Source organism: Pygocentrus nattereri, chromosome 9, assembly GCF_015220715.1.
Source record: "Pygocentrus nattereri isolate fPygNat1 chromosome 9, fPygNat1.pri, whole genome shotgun sequence".
Lineage (NCBI taxonomy): Eukaryota > Metazoa > Chordata > Actinopteri > Characiformes > Serrasalmidae > Pygocentrus > Pygocentrus nattereri.
Genome location: NC_051219.1, coordinates 3,080,637 through 3,108,136, shown reverse-complemented (window position 1 = coordinate 3,108,136; position 27,500 = coordinate 3,080,637). Strand labels below are relative to the sequence as shown.

At 44.9% G+C, this 27,500-nt stretch overlaps 2 protein-coding genes across 6 annotated transcripts in view; both read right to left on the bottom strand.

Moving 5' to 3' along the window:
- LOC119263980 (zinc finger protein basonuclin-2) overlaps nucleotides 1–349 on the bottom strand; it is a 13,396-nt gene extending 13,047 nt beyond the window's left edge. Inside the window, exon 1 of the mRNA XM_037540905.1 lies at nucleotides 152–349. Within this exon, the coding sequence (XP_037396802.1) occupies nucleotides 152–232 (81 nt within the window). The 5' untranslated portion in view covers nucleotides 233–349. The remainder of the gene's footprint in view (nucleotides 1–151) is intronic.
- Nucleotides 350–21,684: 21,335 nt separating this feature from the next.
- Nucleotides 21,685–27,500, bottom strand: part of LOC108414296 (coiled-coil domain-containing protein 171) — a 19,040-nt gene continuing 13,224 nt past the window's right edge. For all 5 annotated transcript variants that reach the window (XM_017687128.2, XM_017687129.2, XM_017687131.2 and 2 more), the window contains exons 17-24: nucleotides 26,940–27,130; nucleotides 26,609–26,761; nucleotides 26,228–26,413; nucleotides 25,936–26,081; nucleotides 24,688–24,742; nucleotides 24,475–24,606; nucleotides 24,144–24,296; nucleotides 21,685–22,055 (exon numbers count right to left, since the gene is read on the bottom strand). In XM_017687128.2, the coding sequence (XP_017542617.1) occupies nucleotides 21,852–22,055; nucleotides 24,144–24,296; nucleotides 24,475–24,606; nucleotides 24,688–24,742; nucleotides 25,936–26,081; nucleotides 26,228–26,413; nucleotides 26,609–26,761; nucleotides 26,940–27,130 (1,220 nt within the window). In that variant the 3' untranslated portion in view covers nucleotides 21,685–21,851. The remainder of the gene's footprint in view (nucleotides 22,056–24,143; nucleotides 24,297–24,474; nucleotides 24,607–24,687; nucleotides 24,743–25,935; nucleotides 26,082–26,227; nucleotides 26,414–26,608; nucleotides 26,762–26,939; nucleotides 27,131–27,500) is intronic.

Here is a 27,500-nt window from a genome sequence, read left to right as displayed (position 1 = left end):
AAATGGATTAATTTATACTATAAACACAGAAAAAGTACACATTGCCTGTGTTTCATTAGCTGTATGAGTGTGTGTGTGTGTGTGTGTGTGTGTGTGTGTGTGTGTGTGTGTGTGTGTGTGTGTGTGTGTGTGTGTGTGTGAGAAGCAGTACCTCCTGACTGAGTGTGTGGGCGGTGTGTGTCCATGCGCCCACGTCCCGTCCGGGGTCCGGGTCTCTAGTGCTGAACAGCATGAGTGTCTGTCTGCCTCTCTGTCCAGCTCACAGTGCTCTGCCCTGGGCTTCAGTCTGAACCTCACCCCTCTGATTCTCCACAGCAGTCAATCCTGCCTGTGTGGGGGTCCGGATCAGGAAGACCCCGTGTGGATATGAGTTTCCACCTTCATTATCTGCTCTCCTTCTAAATCAAATCACTCCACCCACTTGACGATAGGGCCAGTGAGGGAGGGTGTGATTGGGCGAGGTTTGATCCCCCTTTATAGGAGGTGGAGTTTGAGTAAGCAGGAAAGTGGGGATGAGAGAGATTGGGGAGCAGAAGGAGAGAGAGAGATCACACACCTCAAGGGGGAAAAGATTATGGGGGATGATACAGAACGTCATAGGGCTCACAAATATCAATAAACACACAAACTGATGATGGAGGATGGATTAGTCCTGAAATATATGAATCACCCTAAAATATCTCAATAATATTCAGCGTTCAGATGTGAAGTATGTCTTTCTGAGCCGAGTCCTCACTGTGGCGATATTTTAGAACTAGGTCTTCAGTAGTGTTGCGATTACAGGGAAATTTGATGATTCCACCAGTGATCCATCCATCCATCCATCCATCCATTTTTGTCCCATAAGGAGGTAACTAGTAAAGGCAAGGTTGGTGTCCAGATTTTTCTCCTTTAGTTTAGAGCTAGAGCTACAAGGCTAACATTACTGACTATAGAAGTCAATAGTCACCCAAACCTTTCTGTAAACCGCCAAAGCTTCTTTCAATCCGTTCAAACCATATACAGGCCTTCATTAAGGTGGTGCAGACTTGTAGATGTAGTTTAGAGCTCAGTATGACTTACAGTGAGCTATAAAAATAGACCAAAACTCACTGAGTAGCTGAACACAGCAGACAGGTGAAATGCCGAACTCTGACACCATTGTAGGATCTGGCTCCCCTTCACGTTTGCACGTTTCACCCAGTCATTTATATTCAACATTAGATTTGTGATTCCTGTTGTTTCTATTTATAAACTTATATCTTCACTTCAAACTTCAAGATGAACAGTTCTTATTCAAAGGAAACAACAGAACGGTTGAACGTAGTCTGTTTATATACCTGCGTACATGCTAGAATTCAGGTGAGACTGCTCTAAACCACATCTACAAGTCTGCACAACCTCATTGAAGACCTGGATGCTTTCTGAGCAGGTCTAGAAATATTCTGAGGATGTATTTACAGATTTGGGTGACTATTGACTTAAACAGTTCGTTACCAATATTAGCTCCACAGCTCAGTTTTAAACCATATTTCCATAATTACATTTACAGCATTTGACAGATGCTCATGTCTAAACTAAAGAAAGAATATTTGGACACCAAATATGTCTTGGCTGATCGACTGCATCGAGTGAAAAAGAAAGACTGCGTAACTTTAACACAGGGATTTTTTGCAGAACCATTCTTGTAAAGTAATTTGTATATTGTCCAATTACACTCTAACTCCAAATATAGTTCATCAGCCAACACAGGTTTACTTCTTTAGGTTTGGTCCTGGAGTTACGAGGCTAATGAGGCTAACAAATAATGGAAAACCCACTAATTAGCACCTTAGTGTACTTAGTTTAGCCTTACTGTACGGCTAAATCCTTACCCACTAGCTTAAAACCATTCCAGGTAATCTTTAATAGACTTGATTATGCGGTTTCTGACACTTTTTACACATATTATCTATAAATATGGACTAAAGTACAATCAAAGTTCAGCTAAAGAGGCTTGTACCACTGTTTTAGCTGTGCTAATGTACTTTAGTCAATGTTTAAAGTGAACGGTGTCAGAAACCACATAATAACCACCTAATCACCTCTGTTCTGTGATCCAGTGTGACGGTTGGGCTTAGTTTTGGGGGCTCAATGGTGTCCTCATTGGTGGAGTTGTGCTGTTGCTACTTTTGGGGATTTGAGACTTCAGTACAGTTATTTTTACCCAGAATCCCTTGGGGACAGTGTGGTATCCTTCACGCCGGCCACACACCTGTCACCCTGAGCCACTGTGCAGCGACCCTTGGGGACTCTCAAGTGAGTGTGTGTGTGTGTGTGTGTGTGTAGTTTAGCGTGTCTTATCATTACACCACTGGCACGACCATCACAGTCATCAGATTTTAAAATATTACCACATAACCACGCCTCTGTCCCCCGGGAGGGTACGGTGACAGCAAATGACCTATAGCACTCCAAACACTTACACTGTGGCCAAACTCAAGCTGCTCCAACACAAACACACACAAACCCACACCAAGTGGCATTAAAGTAATACACACATTTCCAAAGTCCACAAAAAGGACATTTGTCCTCACAAGTATAGGGAAACATACATGTACACACCAATTTTGCAAAACGTCTGATTGCTTCGGTTGTTGAGCTGCAAACTGAGTCATTCAGGGTGGGTTTGGTGTGAAACGGTTCAGACGTCTTTACAGTGGTGGTGATGGGAACCAGGCGTCGCCATGACTACAACACAGATATAGACACTTTATTTACCATCCAGAACCACCAGAGAACCTTCTGGGTCTATATGGAATGTCGATGATGGAAAATAGTGGAAAATCTGGAATAATCCGTTTTCTTTGGGGACTATTTTGCCGCACAGCGCCCTGCATGCCTCCCTCCACCATGAATGGGTTAAAATAAATGGATTAAAATAGATTTTAAGGCACAACTTTATCTCAAAACGACCAAAAATCAGCATCTCAATCATCAGGCAATGTATTCATAGCCATTACATGTGACAGCGTTCTGTGCGGGAGCTGTTAGAGGCGGACGTCTGGTTCCTATCGCCACCACTGTGAACAATTCGGACTCTACGTTTCTCTAGAAATGAGTGTTTCACACCAAACCGCTCCGAATGACTCTGTTTACATGTTTACCATTTAATTATGCAGAGACGTTGGTGGAATTCCCCTTTAAATCTTTGGTATGTTAGCTCTTGTGAAGCTCCTATAGATGTACCCTTCAGAGAGGAAGTGGGGAGAGAAGAAGCAGAGAGGATGAAAAAGGGAATCAGAGAGGAGGAAAGAGAGATTACCTGAGGGTTTTGTTACGAGGAGATGAAGGGGTCCCAGTAGTGAAGCACTCAGGAGGGACAGACAGACAGCTTTGGGCTCTGCCTGTAGGACTACCTGATGGAAAACACCCCAGCGTACTTTCAAATCTGTTCATATCAGCACTTTATCATACGAGGGAGAGAGAGGGAGAGAGAGAGAGAGAGGGAGAGAGAGAGAGAGAGAGTGTAGGAGGTATTATAATCAGAAAAGTGTATTCAGGCCAAAAATAATTAATTAATTGATTTTTTTTTCATATTTTTAGGCTTATACTAACTATACGTACTGAACGTCTGACAGTTCCCTCAGAACACAACGTCTTAAAGATTTAAGTTCATAACTACGCAGTTGAGGTGTAAACAGAGGCCGTCAGAGCGGTTTGGTGTGAAAGGCTCTGTTCTAGACAAAGGCACTGAGTCGGAACTGTTCACAGTGGTAAGTTTCCCTAGAACAGAGCGTTTCACTCCAAACCGCTCTGAACGACATCGGAACCATTTAATTATGCAGAAATTTAGAAGAAAAAGGTGGATTTTCCCCTTTAACTGCACTTTATTATTCTATTTAAATTTTTTTTATTTTATTTTATTTTTTTAATTATTCGTCTCTTTTAAAATCTGCTGTTTGATTCGTTTCATTTCTTTTCTGCATTAGTTTTAGTTACGTTTTGAATTATAGTGTGAATTCATTTGTATTTCATCATGTGTGTGTTGGTGAGTCTGCCCTGTCCAGGGTGTCCTGAATACCCACCTAATGACCGCTGGGACAGGCTCCAGCAACCCCCATGACGCAGAAGGATAAGTGTCATAAAAGTGTGTGTGTGTGTGTGTGTGTGTGTGTGTGTGTGTGTGTATTCCATCATTTGTAAAGCAGCTTGAGTGATTGCAGCACATGAAAGGTGCCGTACTGATAAACTTGCTTCACCTTTAACCCTCTGGGCTCCAGAAACTCGCCCACCCGTCAAACTGGACGTTTCCATATCTCCATATTTTTCTCTCTGTGTGACGATACAGTGCAGTACAGTTCAAATCTCCAGTCCCTTCACCCATCTTCACCCCTCCTCTCTCCCTCTCTTTCCCTCTATTATCTATTTTCTACTTGTCTTTGTTTTTCTTAAGGGTCTCAGTTTCCAGCAGAACAAATCCAACACTGCGTTTTAATTCTGTAACTCTACTTATAAGTTCAGGTATTAAAATATTTATTCACTCATTATGATTTAATAACAACAAAAAAGTGGTGGACACAAAGAAAACAATAAAACGAGGATTCATTCCGCTCTGGAATAAAACGAAAGCAGAGCGCAGACAGACAGAATTACGAGTGTTAACAAAAGATGATCAAATATTTAGCTGCTCAGTCAAAGCCCATTGACAAAGATGAGGCTTTAATAATTCACACAGCAAGAGGATGATTGCAGACGTGCTGTTGGCGGAGCGCCGCTCGTCCCGCTCTGCTCTAAATCTGTGTACAACTCCAGTCTCATGATTGAAAGGTTATCAGGTAAATTAAAGAGCCCATATATTAGATTTCATTGTGTTTTAATACCCGTGATCCTGAGGGAAAAGCTTAGAAAATGTGTGTGTGTTTAAATTTCTTCTCCCTGAAGCTCATTTGTGAGGTCAGACACTGATGTTGGACGAGAAGTCCTGGCTCACAGTCTCCGCTCTAATTCATCCCAAAGGTGTTCTATGGGGTTGAGGTCAGGACTCTGTGCAGGCCAGTCAAGTTCTTCCACACCAAACTGGCTCATCCACGTCTTTATGGATCTGCTTTGTGCACTGGTGTGCGGTCATGTTGGAACAGGAAGGTGCCGTCCCCAAACTGTTCCCACAAAGTTGGGAGCGTGAAATTGTCCAAAATCTCTTGGTGCTGAAGCTTTAAGAGTTCCTTTCAGTGGAACTAAGGGGCAGAGCCCAACTCCTGAAACACAACCCCACACCATGATCCCCCCTCCACCAAACTTTACACTCACAATGCAGTCAGACAAGTACCGTCTCCTGGCAACCGCCAAACCCAGACTCGTCCATCGGATTTCCAGAAGGAGAAGCGTGATTGGTCACTCCAGAGAACACGTCTCCACTGCTCTAGAGTCCAGTGGCGGCGCTTTACACCACTGCATTCCCTGCTTTGCACTGCGCTTGGTGATGTAAGGCTTGGATGCAGCTGCTCGGCCATGGAAACCCATTCCATGAAGCTCTCTACGCTGTTCTTGAGCTGATCTGAAGGCCACATGAAGTTTGGAGGTCTGTAGTGATTGACTCTGCAGAAAGTCGGTGACCTCTGCGCACTATGCCCCTCAGCATCCGCTGACCGCTCTGTCATTTTACGTGGCCGACCACTTCATGGCTGAGTTGCTGTCGTTCCCAATCGCTTCCACTTTGTTATAATCCCACTGACAGTTGACTGTGGAATATTTAGTAGTGAGGAATTTCACGACTGGACTTGCTGCACAGGTGGCGTCCGATCACGGTACCACGCTGGAATTCACTGAGCTCCTGAGAGCGACCCATTCTTTCACTAATGTCTGTAGAAGCAGTCTGCAGGCCTAGGGGCTCGGCTTTATACACCTGTGGCCATGGAAGTGACTGGAACACCTGAATTCAATGATTTGGATGGGTGAGGTTTTAACAGTCTGGGACAGCAGGTGGGTCAGTGCTGCATTTAAGTCGATAAGTACATAAATAATAAACAATGAATCCATTATTTATAGAAATAAAACATATACGCTTCTTTACACTTTTACTTGTCATTTGGATCACCCAGCGAAAAAGATGATTTCTTTACAGTGCTGGTGACAGAACCAGGGGCGGATCAGTGGATTTAACACCACGTACTTACTCTAATTTGATTTTTAATTTGTTTTTCATGTAAATCTCTATTCTGCTTTACTTTATCTTACTTTCTGAATGAGGCTTTGAATTCATTTGTATTTCATCATTTATAAAGCTCTCTGATTGACCGCTGGGCATGAAAGGTGCCATATAGATAAACGTGCCTCGCCTCGCCTTTAACCCTGAGTCTACACACTTGAAAGCATGTCAAATTCAGTCTTTCAGTAGAGTCGCCTTTCCCGTCTGTCTTATCAGGAAATCGTATGAGACTCGCATCCGGAGTTATGAGCCTCTGAAGAGGGGCTGGTGGATTCGTGTGTCTGTCTACATTCTGTGTGAAACTGACTGATGGACACTCAGGAGATCACTGAGGACTGAACGTCACGCCGGAAACTCTTCATTCATCATTCAGTCCACATCGGAGACTCGTGTGAAACGGCGTCAGAGAGTTTCCAGCTGCTGTAAACAGCTGTAAACAAGGTTTGGAAAGTAGTGATGAAGAGAACGGAGCGTTTAGATATGAAACACATGAGGTTCTTTGAAGAACCTTTAGAGGAGAGTTTAAGGAGAGATGGGGGCAAATTGAAGAGACCCCCCCCCCCACCCTAGACCCCAGAGTATGGCAGTAAGTAGTGAATGTGTGAATATGATGATTTCCTCCTCAGAGTCGTTTCTCTGTCAGACTCTTTTCTTCTGCCTGGTTTGGGAAGCCTGTCAGTGTGTCAGTGTCAGAGTAATGGAGCTGAAAGCGTCAGCAGTTTTTCTGCTCTTTAGGACAACGCTAGCATGATGGTCACTACAGCTCAATTTAAACAGCATCTGGGAATGATATGCGGAATGAAAGCACAGTGGAGAAATAAAGAAACATATGAAAGCAATATCACTACAGCTTCCAGCAGACTGTGTTCCTAGTTTTTCTTTTCTCTCCACTTTCTCGCTGTTATCTCTACAAACACGGCTTCCTCTGTTAATAGTAGTGATATAAAGAGGGCAAACGGATCCATAAAGAGGATTATTAAAGAAACGGATCCACGGAGACGTCTGAAGTGGAATCCCAGCTCCTCTTAATTACAGTTTTACATGTTTTTATGTTTTTTAATTCACAGCACTTTGACACACTTTTCTAACTGCTCCCTCTGAGACGTCCGATGTTCACTTTTCTCCTTTCATTTACTTTTCCGCTCCATTTGCTGGGCTACTTTCTGCTTTCATTTACCAAAACAACAGCCCTTAAAAGGGAATTCCACCAATTTTTCATCATTTTCACTGCAGATTTTAATAGTTAACAAGTCCATCATTCAGAGAGGTTTGTGTTCACAGTGGTGGTGATAGGAACCAGACATCCACTTCTATGGTTATGAACGCTGGCTGATGTCTGAAACTCTGCTTTAGTCCACTTTAGATGCTTTGTAGATACTTCATTTACTTTCAAGTTCCATTCAACTAAATGTCTACTAAACTGAGTCTAAACCTGCTCTAATCCTCAACCCACCACCTAAACCCAACCCTACACCAAATCCTCACCCAAACACCTCCAGTGTTCAGAACCAAAAGAGTTTCAACCGATGGTTTGTTAACAGTGTGAACATCTGAGGATCTATAGGAAGCTATAGTGACTATTCAGATAAAGTGAGACGTGTTTCTGTAATGCATTCTGGGTGAAGAGGTGCAGTTGCATGGAAACATTTGAGCTCCCCTGGTTAAACTGCATGCTGTTGTTGTTTCTATGTGAAAATAAACACAAATAAATTAACATATTCAAAATAAAAATATTCAAAATAATAAAATATTCAAACATTTTTTCAAAATATTCATCTCAGCAAATGAATAGAAATTGTGCACTAAAATCAGCAGAAAATTGCTAAACTGTTTTTTAATTCAGGTTATATAAAATATCTGTGACAGTAAAATACTGGGATTCAATTAGTGGAACCGGTAAGTGCTGATATTACTCGATCCACTGTAAACCTTAAGAATAAATAAATAAATAAACCAATAAACTGTTCCCAGATCAGCGGATTGTCGCATATCTCCTTTAGCAACGCTGTAAAGGAACCCCAAAGGTTCTCAGTGTGAAACAGGGAAAACTGTCCCAAAGGACGACTGAGGATTGGCCTGTGGCTCAGACACACACACGCACACACACACACACACACACACACACACACGCATGCACACACACACACACACACACACACACACACGCACACACACACACACACACACACACACACGCACACACATGGGCTGGAATAACTGCAGCGTGTGTGAGCATGTGTACATGTGTGTGTGTGTGTGTGTGTGTGTGCATGTGTGTGTGTGTGTGTGTGTGTACTGGGCACAAAAACACAAATGTAAATCAGGCTCTTGGCAACGGAAGAGCCCGAAACCGACACCCAGAAACAGCAGAATTAATGCTTAATGACCGAGACGTGTGTGTTTTTCCCTGTTAATTAAAACCTGATGGGACGGTCGTTACTAATTGATGAAGCGATGTCTTGGAGGATGCTGTGCCTTCACGGGAACCCTTAAGTAACTGGGGACAGCATCAAAGCCGGCGTGTGTCCTCGTTAGAGCACGCCGTCTCACGCGCTCGCACACACAGCTACCTGTGAGCCGCGGCCAGTAGGAGGACTCAGGTGACCCAGCCAAAAACAGAGCCGCCCAGGAGACGGGGAGAGCGAGGGAGAGAGGAGGAGAAAAGCCTACTTCTGTCCTCTTTTTCCACTCCTTCCCTTTGTTGCCACCTTCCTCTGTCCCACATTGCGGATCTGACAGAGCGCGGGCGCATGTGGTGATCAGGCCGGTATGGCGGCTCTTTGTGGAGGATCCAACTTGGCACGTGGCGGCTGTGAAAGGGGACGTGAACATGAAAGAGTTACAGACTCACTGCAGAACTTCTGACTCGGTCCTTTCTGTCATAATTAAGACTTGAAACTATTTCAGGGGGAAAAAGTTCCCACTGTGTGTTTGATATGTGTGTGTGTGATTAGAGGGGGAGAAAACGTGTGAGAGAGAACAGAGGAAGACAGAGAGAACAGAGGAAGACAGAGAGAACAGAGGAAGACAGAGAGAACAGAGGAAGACAAAGAGAACAGAGGAAGACAGAGAGAACAGGGGAAGACAGAGAGAACAGGGGAAGACAGAGAGAACAGAGGAAGACAGAGAGAACAGAGGAAGACAGAGAGAACAGAGGAAGACAAAGAGAACAGAGGAAGACAGAGAGAACAGGGGAGGACAGAGAGAACAGGGGAAGACAGAGAGAACAGAGGAAGACAGAGAGAACAGAGGAAGACAGAGAGAACAGAGGAAGACAGAGAGAACAGGGGAAGACAGAGAGAACAGAGGAAGACAGAGAGAACAGAGGAAGACAGAGAGAACAGAGGAAGACAAAGAGAACAGAGGAAGACAGAGAGAACAGGGGAGGACAGAGAGAACAGGGGAAGACAGAGAGAACAGGGGAAGACAGAGAGAACAGAGGAAGACAGAGAGAACAGGGGAAGACAGAGAGAACAGGGGAAGACAGAGGGAACAGGGGAAAACAGAGAGAACAGAGGAAGACAGAGAGAACAGAGGAAGACAGAGAGAACAGAGGAAGACAAAGAGAAAAGAGGAAGACAGAGAGAACAGGGGAGGACAGAGAGAACAGGGGAAGACAGAGAGAACAGGGGAAGACAGAGAGAACAGAGGAAGACAGAGAGAACAGGGGAAGACAGAGAGAACAGGGGAAGACAGAGGGAACAGGGGAAAACAGAGAGAACAGAGGAAGACAGAGAGAACAGGGGAAAACAGAGAGAACAGAGGAAGACAGAGAGAACAGAGGAAGACAGGGAGAACAGAGGAAGACAGAGAGAACAGAGGAAGACAGAGGGAACAGGGGAAAACAGAGAGAACAGAGGAAGACAGAGAGAACAGGGGAAAACAGAGAGAACAGAGGAAGACAGAGAGAACAGAGGAAGACAGGGAGAACAGGAGAAGACAGAGAGAACAGAGGAAGACAGAGAGAACAGAGGAAGACAGAGAGAACAGGGGAAAACAGAGAGAACAGAGGAAGACAGAGAGAACAGAGGAAGACAGAGAGAACAGGAGAAGACAGAGAGAACAGAGGAAGACAGAGAGAACAGGGGAAAACAGATAGAACAGAGGAAGACAGAGAGAACAGGGGAAAACAGATAGAACAGAGGAAGACAGAGAGAACAGAGGAAGACAGATAGAACAGAGGAAGACAGAGAACAGAGGAAGACAGAGAGAACAGGGGAAAACAGAGAGAACAGAGGAAGACAGAGAGAACAGGGGAAGACAGATAGAACAGAGGAAGACAGAGGGAACAGGGGAAAACAGAGAGAACAGAGGAAGACAGAGAGAACAGGGGAAAACAGAGAGAACAGAGGAAGACAGAGAGAACAGAGGAAGACAGGGAGAACAGGAGAAGACAGAGAGAACAGAGGAAGACAGAGAGAACAGAGGAAGACAGAGAGAACAGAGGAAGACAGAGAGAACAGAGGAAGACAGATAGAACAGGAGAAGACAGAGAGAACAGAGGAAGACAGAGAGAACAGGGGAAAACAGAGAGAACAGAGGAAGACAGAGAGAACAGAGGAAGACAGAGAGAACAGGAGAAGACAGAGAGAACAGAGGAAGACAGAGAGAACAGGGGAAAACAGATAGAACAGAGGAAGACAGAGAGAACAGAGGAAGACAGATAGAACAGAGGAAGACAGAGAGAACAGAGGAAAACAGAGAGAACAGAGGAAGACAGAGAGAACAGAGGAAGACAGATAGAACAGAGGAAGACAGAGAGAACAGGGGAAAACAGATAGAACAGAGGAAGACAGAGAGAACAGAGGAAGACAGATAGAACAGAGGAAGACAGAGAGAACAGGGGAAAACAGATAGAACAGAGGAAGACAGAGAGAACAGAGGAAGACAGATAGAACAGAGGAAGACAGAGAGAACAGGGGAAACAGAGAGAACAGAGGAAGACAGAGAGAACAGGGGAAGACAGATAGAACAGAGGAAGACAGAGAGAACAGGGGAAAACAGAGAGAACAGAGGAAGACAGAGAGAACAGAGGAAGACAGAGAGAACAGGGGAAGACAGAGAGAACAGGGGAAGACAGAGAGAACAGAGGAAGACAGGGAGAACAGAGGAAGACAGAGAGAACAGAGGAAGACAGGGAGAACAGGGGAAGACAGAGAGAACAGGGGAAGACAGAGAGAACAGAGGAAGACAGAGAGAACAGAGGAAGACAGGGAGAACAGAGGAAGACAGAGAGAACAGAGGAAGACAGGGAGAACAGGAGAAGACAGAGAGAACAGGGGAAGACAGAGAGAACAGGGGAAGACAGAGAGAACAGAGGAAGACAGAGAGAACAGAGGAAGACAGGGAGAACGGGAGAAGACAGAGAGAACAGGGGAAGACAGAGAGAACAGGGGAAGACAGGGAGAACAGGGGAAGACAGAGAGAACAGAGGAAGACAGAGAGAACAGAGGAAGACAGAGAGAACAGGGGAAGACAGAGAGAACAGGGGAAGACAGAGAGAACAGAGGAAGACAGAGAGAACAGGGGAAGACAGGGAGAACAGAGGAAGACAGAGAGAACAGAGGAAGACAGAGAGAACAGGGGAAGACAGATAGAACAGAGGAAGACAGAGAGAACAGGGGAAAACAGATAGAACAGAGGAAGACAGAGAGAACAGAGGAAGACAGATAGAACAGAGGAAGACAGAGAGAACAGGGGAAAACAGAGAGAACAGAGGAAGACAGAGAGAACAGGGGAAGACAGATAGAACAGAGGAAGACAGAGAGAACAGAGGAAGACAGAGAGAACAGAGGAAGACAGAGAGAACAGGGGAAGACAGAGAGAACAGAGGAAGACAGATAGAACAGAGGAAGACAGAGAGAACAGGGGAAAACAGAGAGAACAGGGGAAAACAGATAGAACAGAGGAAGACAGAGAGAACAGAGGAAGACAGATAGAACAGAGGAAGACAGAGAGAACAGAGGAAGACAGAGAGAACAGGGGAAGACAGAGAGAACAGAGGAAGACAGATAGAACAGAGGAAGACAGAGAGAACAGGGGAAAACAGAGAGAACAGGGGAAAACAGATAGAACAGAGGAAGACAGAGAGAACAGAGGAAGACAGATAGAACAGGGGAAGACAGAGAGAACAGGGGAAGACAGATCGAACAGAGGAAGACAGAGAGAACAGGGGAAAACAGATAGAACAGAGGAAGACAGAGAGAACAGGGGAAGACAGAGAGAACAGAGGAAGACAGAGAGAACAGAGGAAGACAGAGAGAACAGAGGAAGACAGATAGAACAGGAGAAGACAGAGAGAACAGGGGAAGACAGAGAGAACAGGGGAAGACAGAGAGAACAGGGGAAAACAGAGAGAACAGGAGAAGACAGATAGAACAGGAGAAGACAGAGAGAACAGGGGAAGACAGAGAGAACAGGAGAAGACCTTAAGCCTTAAGAAAACAAAGATTTTCAACTACGTTTATGCTTCTCTCTCTCTCTCTGTCTCTCTCCATCTCTGTCTCTTTCTCTCTCTCTCTCTCTCTCTCTCTCTCTGTCTCTCTCTCCCTCTCTCTCTCTGTCTCTCTCCATCTCTGTCTCTTTCTCTCTCTCTCTCTCTCTCTCTCTCTCTCTGTCTCTCTCTCTCTCTGTCTCTCTCCATCTCTGTCTCTTTCTCTCTCTCTCTCTCTCTCTGTCTCTCTCTCCCTCTCTCTCTCTGTCTCTCTCCATCTCTGTCTCTTTCTCTCTCTCTCTCTCTCTCTCTCTCTCTCTCTCTCTCTCTGTCTCTCTCCATCTCTGTCTCTTTCTCTCTCTCTCTCTCTCTCTCTCTCTGTCTCTCTCTCTCTCTCTGTCTCTCTCCATCTCTGTCTCTCTCTCTCTCTCTCTCTCTGTCTCTCTCTCTGTCTCTCTCCATTTCTGTCTCTTTCTCTCTCTCTCTCTCTCTCTCTCTCTCTCTCTCCCTCTCTCTCTCTCTCTCCCTCTCTCTCTCTCTCTCTGTCTCTCTCTCTCTCTCTCTCCCTCTCTCTCTCTCTCTCTCTCTCTCTCTCTCTCTCTCCCTCTCTCTCTCTCTCTCCCTCTCTCTCTCTCTCTCTGTCTCTCTCTCTCTCTCTCTCTCTCTCTCTCTCTCTCTCTCTCTCTCTCTCTCTCTCTCTCTCTCTCTGTCATATATATATATATATATATACTCGTGACTTTTCCAAGCTAACTGTAACATCCCCTTCAATAACTCTAATTAGCTGAGTGGCAGCATATGCTGTTGGGACTGCTGTATGTTCCTGGAGCTCCAGAGCTCAGGCCGAGGCTGCTCTCTCTCTGCCCAGGCACCTGCTCTCGTCTCTGGGATTGTGCTGCCGCCTCTGGCCCCGGCCCAGCTCGGTTCTCCAGCGCCATACGGCACCATACTGCACTTCGGAGGAGCTATGGCTGCCAGCATGCCGTTTTACTGCAAGTTAAAGAGGGAGTTTATGAGGGGCAGATCTAAAGAGTCGCCCGCCGCGAAGGCATAGTGTTTCTGACAGACTGTAGCAGGACGCATCACTCAGGACTGGGTACTATATATAACTCTATACTGTATATATTCAAGCAGTAAATGTAAAACTACCGCAAAGTGACAGGAAAACAGGAGAGAGCATTTTTATTCACATTAAAAGAAATAAAAAGCTCAAAAAGTAATTTAAAGATATCATTTCTATATTAAATGGGTTTAAATAGATCATAACATAATCTTGTGAATATCTAAGGGTTGAATCTGAAAGCTACATTGTTTTTGAATAGAATTTACTGCTTGGATATATACTATAATATATATAATATATATATATATACTTTAGAGCAGTGAGGCTGCATCCCTGTCCCTCGTGGCCACATGGTGAGCAGCCAGATCCCATTGTTTTGAAGTAAATATGTCCCAAAATCTGGAACTAAGTGGGCCATTAAGGACTGTCAGTACCGAAACACATATTTTCTGCAATTAGGTAACTTTTTTGGGTTTTATGATGATTTTTGTCTGTACGACTGTTCAAGGCTGTGTTTGCTAGTCATGTGCTGACTAGAGTAAAGCTGGCAGTGTCTTGAAGGTTTCGGGACTGACGAAGTGCAACTCTCATTCATTTCATTGAATAAAACAATCGTAATTAAGGTCCAGCGTCCCTCAGAGCAAAAGTCCAAGATCAGTTAAAAGTCCAAAATGTGTTTTCAGCTCTAAGTTTGAAGCAGTTGAGTAGAATCCTCTGTATAAGCCGTCACTATAAAGGGTTGAAATCCTAAACAGATAAATTAGCCACACTGGTCAGTCACTGCCACTGTGGGAGGACGTCGCGCTTCATTAAGCAGACCAGCACTGAAAATATGAAAACGCTGCAATTATACAGTTTGAGCTGGCAGTCGCGTTTCAGAGGGGCCCTGAAAGCTTAAGTGCTGTAGGGTGTTTAGGGTGATATGAGCGGAGGACATAATGACTTTAAGCATTGAGAGCGTAAGACACTGCGTCTCTCTCTGATGTGCTGTGACAGGCAGATACAGGCGCTCGAGTGAAAGCTGCACGCGTGCTGGAGGAGAAGCAGAGCTGATCCTTACGCTCAGGCATTTCTTTCTATAGATTCTCACAGTCGCTCAGATTAAACTCAGACTGGACAGTGTGTGTGTGTGTGTGCTGTATGTCTCAGACACACACACACACACACACACACACACACACACACACACACACACACAGAGTGCCTGAGGTGACCATTCAGTCAGAGATAGTCTTCAAATTTTTTTTCCCTTTAAGCCAATCAAAGCTGTTATGCAGATACAGAACATAAACATACATAAAAGGGTAAAAACAAAATCAACAATATTACAATAAAACTTGGGTATCCTGAGAAAAGATAGAGTACATATTCAATGGCTGTTAGTTCATCTAATGCGTCAGTGATGCTGAAGCAGAAAAGCTTCTTTCTCAAATTGTCTCCACAAAGTTGGAAGCATAGAATTGTTTAAAATGTCTTGTTTCTGTTGAAGCTTTAAGATTTCCTTTCACTGGAACTAAGGGACTGAGCCCAACTCCTGAAAAACAGCCCCATATCATCATTCCATTTCACAGTAATAGCACTTACAGTTGTCTGGGGCAGATCTAGCAGGACAGAAATTTCACAAACTGACTTGTTGCAGATGTGGCATCCTGTGACAGTGCCATGTCTGAAGTCGCTGAGCTCATCAGTATCACCCATTCACTGCCAGTGTTTGTCTATCAAGACTGCAAGGCTATGAGCTTAACTGTATCTACCTGTGAGCTATGGGCATGGCTAAAACACCTGAACTCAATATTTAGGAGGGGTGTCCCAGTGCTTTTGTCTATATGGAGTATCTGCAGTGGGCTGTCCCATGTTTCTGAGCCCTCTCTGGGCATTAGCTCCAATGGCCTGGTCAGTAATCCAGGCCCTGCATTCAGCTCATTTAGCTGGAGTGGAGAGAGACTTATTATCAGGGAAGCGCCGATCCTCAGGTATGTAGGGGTATTAAGTAGTAATTAAGTGGGTGGCGCTGTTGGTAGCGCTGTTGCTTCACAGCAAGGAGGGTCTGGGTTCGATTCCCCAGCCGGGTGACCGGGGTCCTCCCTGTGTCTGCGTGGGTTTCCTCCGGGTTCTCCGGTTTCCTCCCACAGTCCAAAGACATGCAGTCAGGCCAACTGGACATGCTAGATTGCCCCTGGGTGTGATTGTGTGTGTCTGTCTGTGTCTGTCAGTCTGGCGACCTGTCCAGGTTGTGTCCTGCCTTCCGCCTGATGACCACTGGGATAGGCTCCAGCACCCCCCACGACCCTGACGGAGAAGCGGCTTGGAAAATGGATGGATGGATGGATGGATGGATGGATGGATGGATGGAGTTACGCGACTAGTCATTAAAAACCCCAGTGAAAAGTGTTTTGTTAGCTTCTTGCTAACGGGGCCTGGTTCATTCAAAAAACAAAAACTTGCGTGTGGGTCCCAGGGGGCTCGCACTTGAGCCGCCGGCTTCTTCCTCATCATCGTCATCATCATCTCCCCTGAGGGAACAGGATCTCCCCTGAGCAGTAGCGCTGAGAGAGCTGCCTCTGCTGACGGCGCAGAAGCTGCTCAGAAGCCTTCGCGTGGGTTACTTCATTCTTTGAGCTTTTGTCATGCCCCTCCGCCTGGTGGTCCCGGGCGAGGTGGGTGTTTGATATGTTAACAGTGTGTGTCTGTGAGTCAGAGGAGTTTTTAGTTAAACTGATGTTTCAGCAGGTTTGGCTCAGAGTTAGGAAGCGCAGGCTGAGCTGGGAGTCGTGAACTTAGAGTCACAGTGAAGTTTCATTCACACCGTCTTAGACGACAAAGAGCCCGAGGAGCTCTTTTACGCAACCGTAAGCAGAAGCAAGACCGTTCAACAGCATTTAAGACTAAAAAAAAGTTCTAAATAAATAAATAAATAAATCCGTCAAATAAATGAGATCACCACATACTCTGAGCTGCACTGAGCTACTGCAAACTTCGCCATAGTATTAGTTGTTTAGTTTCACTAAAACAAACAAACAAACAAACAAATAGCGTTAGGAGGCTGGTGAGCTTTCCGTTATGCTTAGTAACTTCACTTTTGCTTTGGCTACTGTACTTTATAATAGACAGAGACCATAAATACAACCAAGAACACTACCAAAAAACCCTTAACTGAAATTCTTGATGGAGAAAGTCTGAGCTGGTTATTCATTACAATTGGTATAAGTGGTAATATGCAGTTGTTTTGGGCCATAAGAATCTGAAGAGGCCCAAACAACCTAAACAAGCTTGCACTAATCAAACATTCTCATCATACAAAAACACACATTCATTGGTATTACTATATTTATTCTATTTATAATACAATACACATGTAAGTTATTTAAAAGATTCAAGTGTCAAACTTGTTTGTAGTTAGTTACTCGTAACCTCTTTTAGTAGCGCCCCCTAGTGGCCGTTCCACCAGCGGAACGGGAATGGATTTGGACATTGTAATAAATATAATCAAACAAAGTATTTCTCCTCTAACTCTGTTATCAGACGAACTACGACGCTGTTGTCCCTCTGAGTGAAACAGGGGTCGCATGAAACGAGAGTTTCATGATAAAGTCGAGTCGATGTCGACTCATTACTGATGACGTCATGAAGGAAACCACAGGAGAAGAAAATGCAAAAAGAGCCTTTAAATATCCGGCCAAACTCCGCAAGTCAATAGAGCATGACGTGTCTTTCCCACGAGCTTTGGACCGCATAGCTAGCCTTAACAGGCTGGAGGTATGGAGCCCGAGAAATTTAGAGCACCATAAATCAGCGAAAGTGAAAGTACCTGACTAAAGTTTTCAGGATTATAAGGAGTCATGAACCCTCTGAACCACACAAGACTTTTTATTGCAGAGATAAACCAGAGATAACATTTAACATCTGATCTCTGAAGCTCTGTAGTTGTAATGTTATGTCACGTTACGTTACGTTACGTCATGTCACGTCGTTAAGTTGTGTCATGTTCTGTTCTAATGAAGCGAAACTCCACAGTTCAGTAAAGCATGATGTGCCCTTTCCAATGAGCCCTTGATCACATTGCTAGCCTCCGCGACTAGTCGACATCAAGTTTAAAGTGTTGTGGCCATGCAGTAAAGTTGACGAGCTGACCTGTGATACGAACCCCCAAAATCTTCAGGCCCCTCACCTGCTGCCTCTCTGAGGCGACCATACTGTTAGAGTCCTAATCACATGATCAGTGACTCGTCGACATCAAGCATAAAGGGTCCTCGCCGAGCAGTAAGTGGACAAGTTGACCGGTCTGTCCAACCCGGAGAGTGAAATGACGCGGTGTTGAGCTGCTAGTGAGCAACGAGTAGCATGTAGACACAATAACACAACCGTACGTCTATGAACGTGGACCTGCTCGCTCACCTGCGGAGACAAAGACGCTGTTTGCTTCGGGAATTTATATCACAGCACGTTTCCATCATAATATATTCATATTACATCAACATCGTTCAAGACAAATGACAACATGACCCGGGAGGTCTGTGCACCCAACTAAGAAGATGTTCTCGCCTTATTCTCACTTTCCAGTTGAGAGTGAGCTCAGCGGAGGTCGGAGGGCGTTACGATCTTCAGCTTCGTCTCTCTGCTGTGTCCCTCACAGCCTGTTTGTTTTTGATTTAACTGTGCCAGTCTCGGCTCCAGTGCCAGTGTTCTCCATATGCCACCCACAGAGAGGAAGTGAGTGCCAGCTCCCGCGTGGTGGCACTTACTGCCGTTACAGCGCCTCTCACTAATGGGCTAACTGCACCACGGGGCAACTCGCCGCCACACACACGCCTGGACCAACACACACTCTTACTGCCAGCAGCACAAATACCGCACTAATAACATTAGACTACTGCCAACCGAGCTAATGAAGCAGAAACGGCAGCACAGACAACACCGACAGCCCTCTCAGCGCCAAGGGTAACTTCATCACAAGTCCTTCACAGCGGGTGGACTGAGCTGTCCGGTTGATAACAGGTACTATTCTGATATCAGTGCTCCGTTCATTTTCCATAGTGGGGAAGTTTCATTACATACAGTATGTTTTTATACACTTGGTACAATCACACTGGCAGAAAAATGGAAACTTAAGCCATGAATTTGCAATGAAAAAGCAAAAACTTGTGCAAACTACTACACAATTTGCTTTAAACAAACAAACAAACAAACAAAATGTGTCATTTGGGGACTGTTTACATGTTCTGGCATTGATTAATCACGTCATGTCTAATCGTAGCACAAACGAATGAAATCTTATTGAGTAATGAAGACATTGTTTCTCCCACTGTTTGCACAGGTGTGATCATTAATATCGATCACTGAACGGAACACATTTGCACTATCCAGGCCTAGAAATCCGTTCTCAGGATGCCATCAGATCATAACCCGTCTTCATTACATTGGCGCAGAACGTGTAGAAGGCCACAGTCTTATAGAGACCAAGTGGAGGCGTTTGATATGGTGCTCATAACATCACAATACTTGAAGGCATTTTCATCTTATACACTGTTACTAATGAAGGTTCTGTGCAGATACGTGCTTCATTCATCAGGGTACAGTGTAAATGTTCCCTCAGAGGTTCTACAGTGGTTCTAAGGTCTGATTGTGGAGCTTAAATCAGGTTCTCCAGGTGAAAAGTTGGTATTTGTTCCTTTTCATAACCAAATGTTTTAAAACAGAGCAGTAGAGTAAAAGCCTGGAGGCGAGGCAAGGCGGGGTGTGTGGAGTCAGTACCGCTTAGAACAGATCATTTCAGTGGATTATGGTTCAGTTATGTTCCCTGACTAAAGGTACTGAGATGGAGCCTTGAGGGTCCCACCCCAGTGACAAGAGGGGAACTGACCCAGTGACCGTTTAGTATCTTGAGTGTACACAAAACGTATCACCATCACTGTCGACTCTTACAGTTACTGTCTTCCTCGGTTCGTTCTTCTGAGTAATCCAAGCAGTTGTTCAGTGTTGTAGAACCCTAAACTGATCATTTACTCAGGAACGTGTATAGTGGCCGTTATCGTTACGTCGCCCACCCCTATGACAGAAACTGTACTGTATACCACATTGGTCTTTTAACTGGGTCAGTATTGGCAGTAATACCGGTCCAGTATGTCGGGTTGGTGCTTCTCTCCAAATGCAATCCACCCTCTCACTGAGGTGCACCCTGAATAGAGGAAGAGGGTGACAATCAAAGCTCTGGGATTAACAGTAATCTGTGGCCTTTCTGGGACAGTTCCCATTCACACACACTTACGAGCTCAGTCTGCTTTGAATAGGTCCGTCAGGAGCATCGCTTAACTCGCATGTAACGACGCCTAATCTGGACTAATTTTAATCCTGTTTCGGGGTTCAGAGGGTTGTGTGTCCCCCTGTGGGTCGGGATATACAACTTACTCGTTATGTTTCTGCCCTCCAATCAAATTAAACCTACAGATTAGAAGCTGCGGCTCTCTCTTCAGAAGGGCTTTACACTAAGAGTTTACCATGTTCCTTAATCTATATGCAATTTTATATCATCCCTTACACAAATGAAAACGCTGACTGGGACTAAAAGCGCTCAGAGTCCGTCAGGCCTGAGTCTAAAGCCGACAAACAGACACATTCTGCAGGCGCTGAGGGAAATGAGAGGACAGTTAAAGTGTTCTGATGACTGACTGAGGGCACAGATTGCTGGAGATGAAGATAATCATCTGAGAAGACATAGCGCAAAAGTGTAGGAGTGATTGAGCAAGACAGTTTAGACGGAATGTGAATTTATTACCCGGCCTCATTTACAAAACATCAGAATTTCACTTTAAATATGGAGCCTGTCGCACACCTGCACTGCCATTTACACGTCAATATGGAAGCTCACGTCTGTCTGTGATATAAGGTGCCTTACGTCATTTCATGTCAAATCACTACAAAGCTGCACTACGTAAGATGTGGGGATTTGGAGACCTCTCTGGTGGAACTGTGTATTTACAAGCAACATACTGAGGAATCATTTTTTAGCATGGGTTGTGTTTCAGACCCCTTCCCCAAGTGGATGAATCCGCTGACTGAAAGGGAATTCAAAGAGAACTCGGTCAAAACTTGGAGAAGGCGCGTCTCTGAGGATGAGTTAATTATCTACTATCGTTGTTGCATCTTCATCAATATGATGTTGTTGGGGGCAGTCGTGGGCTGGAGGTTAGGGAGCTGGCCCTGTGACCGGAAGGTCGCCGGTTCGATCCCCAGGGCCGACAGTCCATGACTGAGGTGTCCTTGAGCAAGACACCTAACCCCCAACTGCTCCCCGGGCGCTGTGGATAGGGCTGCCCACCGCTCCGGGCAAGTGTGTGCTCACTGCCCCCTTGTGTGTGTGTTCACTAGTGTGTGTGGTGTTTCACTTCACGGATGGGTTAAATGTGGAGGGGGAATTTCCCCGGTTGTGGGATCAAAAAAAGTATCACTTAATCGCTTAACTTAAACTTATTCTGAGATAATTTGAGGCCGAAACATCGAGCCAGACCTTCTTTTTGAGTCTGTGTGTGTGATGTTCATACGTGAAGACGTACGACGTGGTGCGCCCAACTCGACTTCTCAATGATTAGCTGATCTCAGGCCTCACTGGGCGACTCGCAGCAGCACACGTTCTCCATATTCCTCACTCAGTAACGACACAGACAAATCAAACAGTGCAGCTGCCACATGATTTTAAGATCTGATCGGTGTATGAATGCTTTATAAATGAGGCTCCAGATTCTTCGTCTGGTTTCTATCTTTAGCTGGAAACCACCAAACTGATGCCGAGTTTGTACTGATATTCCCTGTCAATACAGCAACTTGTTTAAAGGAACGGGAAAAGTGTGAGTTTCAAATAAACTTACGAATCTTTGCAAATAGGAAAAAATCATGACACTGAATAAGTTAAACCCCCACTATCTGTTGCAAGTAGTGTGGCAAGATATATTTGTCCTGGATGTTTTCATATGTGGAGAAAAAACAATAATACTTCATACTAAGAGTCGGTGAGAGAGAGAGAGAGAGTTACTGTTCACACTGTTAAGTATTGTTTATTTCCAATACTCTTTACAGGACTTTTGCACAACAGTATGTAGTGTTTACATAGGGGTATAAAACAAAATGTGTGAACAAAATAGAATAAAAACTGTGTAATCCTAAACTATAAATATTCTAAATGACGAGTTCTGCTTTTACGGTTTCAAGGCACTTTTGAGAGTTTTAGTGTTTTTAGAGCCTTTTTTCACAGCTTTGCTTTTCTTCAGTGGGACTGACTGGAGAGGACGCAAGTTTCCAGGGACATCTTTGAGTGTGACACCAGTATCTGACAGTGGGGGTGTCCCAGAATCCACTTCTGCTTCAAAAAGTGGAAGCGCATGGTCATCAGATCCCATCACCTGGAAACACAAAGAATGAGGGCAGAGGTCGTACGTAGAGATAAAAGACAACATGCTGCACAATAACAACCTTTTAAAAAGACACAGTGACTGTTCATTGAAACCCCGAGGCCGGTGTGAGTTATACGGTCAGCGTTCGGTGGAATGGGTATTGAGTTATGAAGGACACTGACCTCTGGAAGAGAGCAGGGAACACCAGGCAGCAGGCAATACAAAGAAAAACGATTAGCGTCTTACGGTCATTTTCTTTTCACTAATTGCAGATGCTAAAGTAAACCATTTCTATTAAACTGATGAAATACACAAATTAAACGTCTGGAGGAAAATATATTTGAGATGTTTACTGTTTACAGTGCAGATTAAAGGCCCATATCACACACATAATAAAAATTCTCACTTTGTTGACGTAATTAGCTCAGTAATCGGATTTCTCAGTGCTGTGGACTCTTACTCTGATTTCTTTCAGATTTCTCAGTCTGGGCGTGAAAACAGACTGCGGTATCGGAAATAAGCAAGCAGCGTTTAACTCCACACCCACAAGAGCACTGTCTGAATATTTGTCTGACAGTCTGACTCATGTAGACCTGCAGTTTCCCCATTATCTGATTACTGTCTGACTCCTGTAGACCTGGAGTTTCCCCGTTATCTGATTACTGTCTGACTCATGTAGACCTGGAGTTTCCCCATTATCTGATTACTGTCTGACTCCTGTAGACCTGGAGTTTCCCCGTTATCTGATTACTGTCTGACTCATGTAGACCTGGAGTTTCCCCATTATCTGATTACTGTCTGACTCGTGTAGACCTGGAGTTTCCCCATTATCTGATTACTGTCTGACTCGTGTAGACCTGGAGTTTCCCCATGATCTGATTACTGTCTGACTCATGTAGACCTGGAGTTTCCCCATTATCTGATTACTGTCTGACTCCTGTAGACCTGGAGTTTCCCCATTATCTGATTACTGTCTGACTCCTGTAGACCTGGAGTTTCCCCGTTATCTGATTACTGTCTGACTCATGTAGACCTGGAGTTTCCCCATTATCTGATTACTGTCTGACTCCTGTAGACCTGGAGTTTCTCCATTATCTGATTACTGTCTGACTCCTGTAGACCTGGAGTTTCCCCATTATCTGATTACTGTCTGACTCCTGTAGACCTGGGGTTTCCCCATTATCTGATTACTGTCTGACTCCTGTAGACCTGGAGTTTCCCCATTATCTGATTACTGTCTGACTCCTGTAGACCTGGAGTTTCCCCATTATCTGATTACTGTCTGACTCATGTAGACCTGGAGTTTCCCCGTTATCTGATTACTGTCTGACTCCTGTAGACCTGGAGTTTCCCCATTATCTGATTACTGTCTGACTCCTGTAGACCTGGAGTTTCCCCATTATCTGATTACTGTCTGACTCATGTAGACCTGGAGTTTCCCCGTTATCTGATTACTGTCTGACTCATGTAGACCTGGAGTTTCCCCATTATCTGATTACTCAAGAACATATAAAAGCTTTAATCTGATTATGAAAAAAATCTGATTTTCAGCAATTATCAGATTATTATGTGCATGTAAAAGCACTCATTTACTTCCATCTACCTCTTCCACCCGTATTAGTTTCTGAAGTTATAAAGAGTGTATCAGAGTGTGCTTCTTCAATGAAGCACAATACACACCAGCCAACCAGAGCAGAGGTCACCTACATCTGTTTAATTGTAAGGTTAAAAAATGGTCCTTTAAAAATGAATTGCAATTATTTTTGGTATATTAAACCACGGTTCTGGCCAGTGTTCAATAAGTGATTGTATTTATTATAAAGATTAAATTATTAACTAAATTATGTTTTGCTAAGTTGCTTAGCACCACAATAACTTGCAAGAACGGGAACAAAGCCTCATTTCTCCAAAAAGGCAACTTTCAAGCAGAGATCCTTCAGCAAAGATGCTGAGTATCTGTGGCTCGGCCAATCAGATTCCAGTTCCTGAACCCTGAGAGCCTCTGTGTGTCTGCTGTGTGAAATATGAGCTTATTTTCTTCCAATCAGATGATGTGATCAGTAAAGAGGAGACTGATGGTGTGAAACGTGAACTCACAGGCACGTAGGTCTGGTTCTCTCTGAGGCAGGCGTCCTGTAGCTCCGCCTTCAGTGCCGTGATGTGGCTCTGATAAGAGGAAATCTCTCTCTCCAGAGACGCCAACTTGGAGCACGCCAACTGATACACTTCCAGAAAACTCCTCACCAGAGTCTACACACACACACACACACACACACACACACACACACACACACACACACACACACACACACACACACACACAGATATTACAGACATCCCTGTTCATCCATATAAAAACAGCGGATCTCAATTTATTAACTCTCATCATAATGAATGGCAAAAGAAATGAATCCTGAATTTAGCCCACCTGACAGGCAGCGATCTCCGGCCCTCCCGTGCTCCACTCTGGTCCTGACACGTCCACGAGCGTGTGGGGTAAGTGCAAGGTGAAGTCCTCTCGGGAGGTTGAGGAGCGAGAGAGAATGATGCGATCTTTCAGCTAAAACCGAAACGTACTATTTTTAAAAATGATATAAAATAGGAGAGAATGCAGCAAGATATTATTTACAGGTGTCCTCACCTCTTTCAGGCTGCTCTCCACAGATTTCACATAGCTGGCAAAAGAGTCCTTATTCCTGTTATTATAAACAACAAAAGAGAATTTCAATGCATTCAAGTAGAAGTGAAATAAAAAAAAACAACAACAAGTAAGAACCAAGAAAAGTAAAGGTAAAAAATGTGTTTATACACACACACACACACACACACACACACACACACACACACACACACACACATTTATTTATATATATGCACTATACTGCCAAAAGTATTCAGTCACCCATCCAAATCACTGAATTCAGGTGTTCAATCACTTTCATGACCACAGGTGTATAAAGCCAAGCCCCTAAAATGGGGCCACATAAAATGAGAGCGGGTCAGCGGATGCTGAGGGGCATAGTGCGCAGAGGTCACCGACTTTCTGCAGAGTCCATCACTATAGACCTCCAAAGTTCATGTGGCCTTCAGATCAGCTCAATAACAGTGTAGAGAGCTTCGGTACTTGTCTGACTGCATTGTGCCGAGTGTAAAGTTTGGTGGAGGGGGGATCATGGTGTGGGGTTGTTTTTCAGGAGTTGGGCTCGGCCCCTTAGTTCCAGTGAAAGGAACTCTTAAAGCTTCAGCACCAAGAGATTTTGGACAATTTCATGCTCCCAAATTTGTGGGAACAGTTTGGGGACGGCCCCTTCCTGTTCCAACATGACTGCCCACCAGTGCACAAAGCAGGTCCATAAAGACGTGGATGAGCCAGTTTGGTGTGGAAGAACTTGACTGGCCTGCACAGAGTCCTGACCTCAACCCCATAGAACACCTTTGGGATGAATTAGAGCGGAGACTGTGAGCCAGGCCTTCTCGACCAACATCAGTGTCTGACCTCACAAATGTGCTTCTGGAAGAACGGTCAAAAATTCCCCTAAACACTCCTAACCCTTGTGGAAAGCCTTCCCAGAAGAGCTGAAGCTGTTATAGCTGCAAAGGGTGGGCCGACATCATATTAAACCCTATGGATTAAGACTGGGATCTCACTCAAGTTCATATACGTGTGAAATGACTGCCATACTGGATTCCAGCTGGCTCCTGCATTTATTTTCACTCAAAATCAATAAAAGATGTTATAACTGTGTTTTCTGCACTACGTTTCAGCCATATTTGTGTTGCTACCATGTCTTTTACGTTTCTACCACCTTCCATGCTTCATATGCACATTGTCGAGTTTGTTACTGTACAGTTCACTGTAAGAGGATGTCGGCACGTGTGCGCGTGTTACTTCGCTGCCATGCGTAGTGCATTCTCTGCACTGGTGATGCTCTGCTGTAGCTGCTGCTTCTCCTGCTGTGATTGGCTGAGTCGCTTCCCTAACAGCCGCAGGGACTGTTCCTTTCTCTTAAGCTCCGCCTTTGCTTCGGACAGGCTCTAAGAGACAGACACCAGTACAGATCACTGACAGCAGTGTGTGGGTGTGTGTGTGTGTGTGTGTGTGTGTGTGTGTGTGTGTGTGTGTGTGTGTGTGTTTAAAACGTGTGTACACAGCAATAGTCAGTGTGTGTCTTTTTGCATACCTGCACAGCCTGAGCCAGTGTGCGGTCTTTCTCCAGCTGGTCCCCAGTGTGCAGCTCCATGGTGAGGCCCAGTTCCTGCAGCTGTGTGGCCTGGTCGTGCAGGAGAGCCTGAACCTCCTGTTCCCTCTGCAGAGCAGAGCTCAGCTCCGCACACACACTCTGGAACTGATCCACGGGAACGCATGTCTGGAAAACACACACACACACACACACACACACACACACACACACACACACACACAAATATTCAAACTATTCTAAAAAGACTAATAAACCATCGGCTTCTTTATTTTATTCACACTGAATGGATTTTTCAGGCACTCCTAAAGCGAGTGTGTGTGTACTGCACAGAGCCGGGCAGGCTGTATGAGGGGCACTCACAGTATGCGCGCTGTCTCTGGGTTTGTTGCGGGCGTGTGCTGTGCTGCGTTTGAGGCGGGACAGCTCGAGTCTCAGCTCTCTCCGCTCCACCTCAGCGGAGTGCAGCCGCTGGGTGAACACCAGGAAGTGCTGCTGCAGGGAGGAGACCATGCACTGCACACACACGATGATACGGTTACAGACCCACACGACTGGTTATTGATATCAGTCACTGCTGTTGGTTATCGTACCGGCACAGAAATTCTATACTGACGCCTCCCTGACGCACTGAAACACAAGATATTAACAGTGTTAAACACACACCAACAAAGTCCTGAACACTGGAACTTACCTTGCTGGTGTAGCGTCCTGGAGGAACGTGGTGAGCTGTGTGAAGCCTCTGCAGACCATGACCAAGAAGCCGGGCCAACATCCCCACATTTCCACAGCACCCCCAACTGCCAGGGTCCGCTTCTGAAAGCAGTCTCTCCAGCAGTTTACTGAAGCTGTTCTGAGCTGCATTCAGCACAGCAGAGCTGAGCTCTAACAAACAAGCACACACAAAACCACACAGGCAAACGGGATCGGTTACCACACTTGTGGGGACCTCATGTAAGAGAACCCATACTTTAATCTCAACAAGTGTACCAACTCTAGATGAGCGATCTAAAGGAGCTTCTGTGGTGCTTTAATGAGATTTTTTGTATATCATGCAGCCTGAAGCAGTGACTCAGCGAGATTTGATGGCAGGATTAGTTTGTTATAGCATCACTAAACAGCACTGGATGAACGTTTTAGAGCATGTGAATAAAACTGTAGCACAAACATACAAACGACAGGACTCTCAAAGCATTAATCCCAATTACAATGGAACAATTTGTCATTTTAAATGTAAAAAAAGGGGCAATAAGAT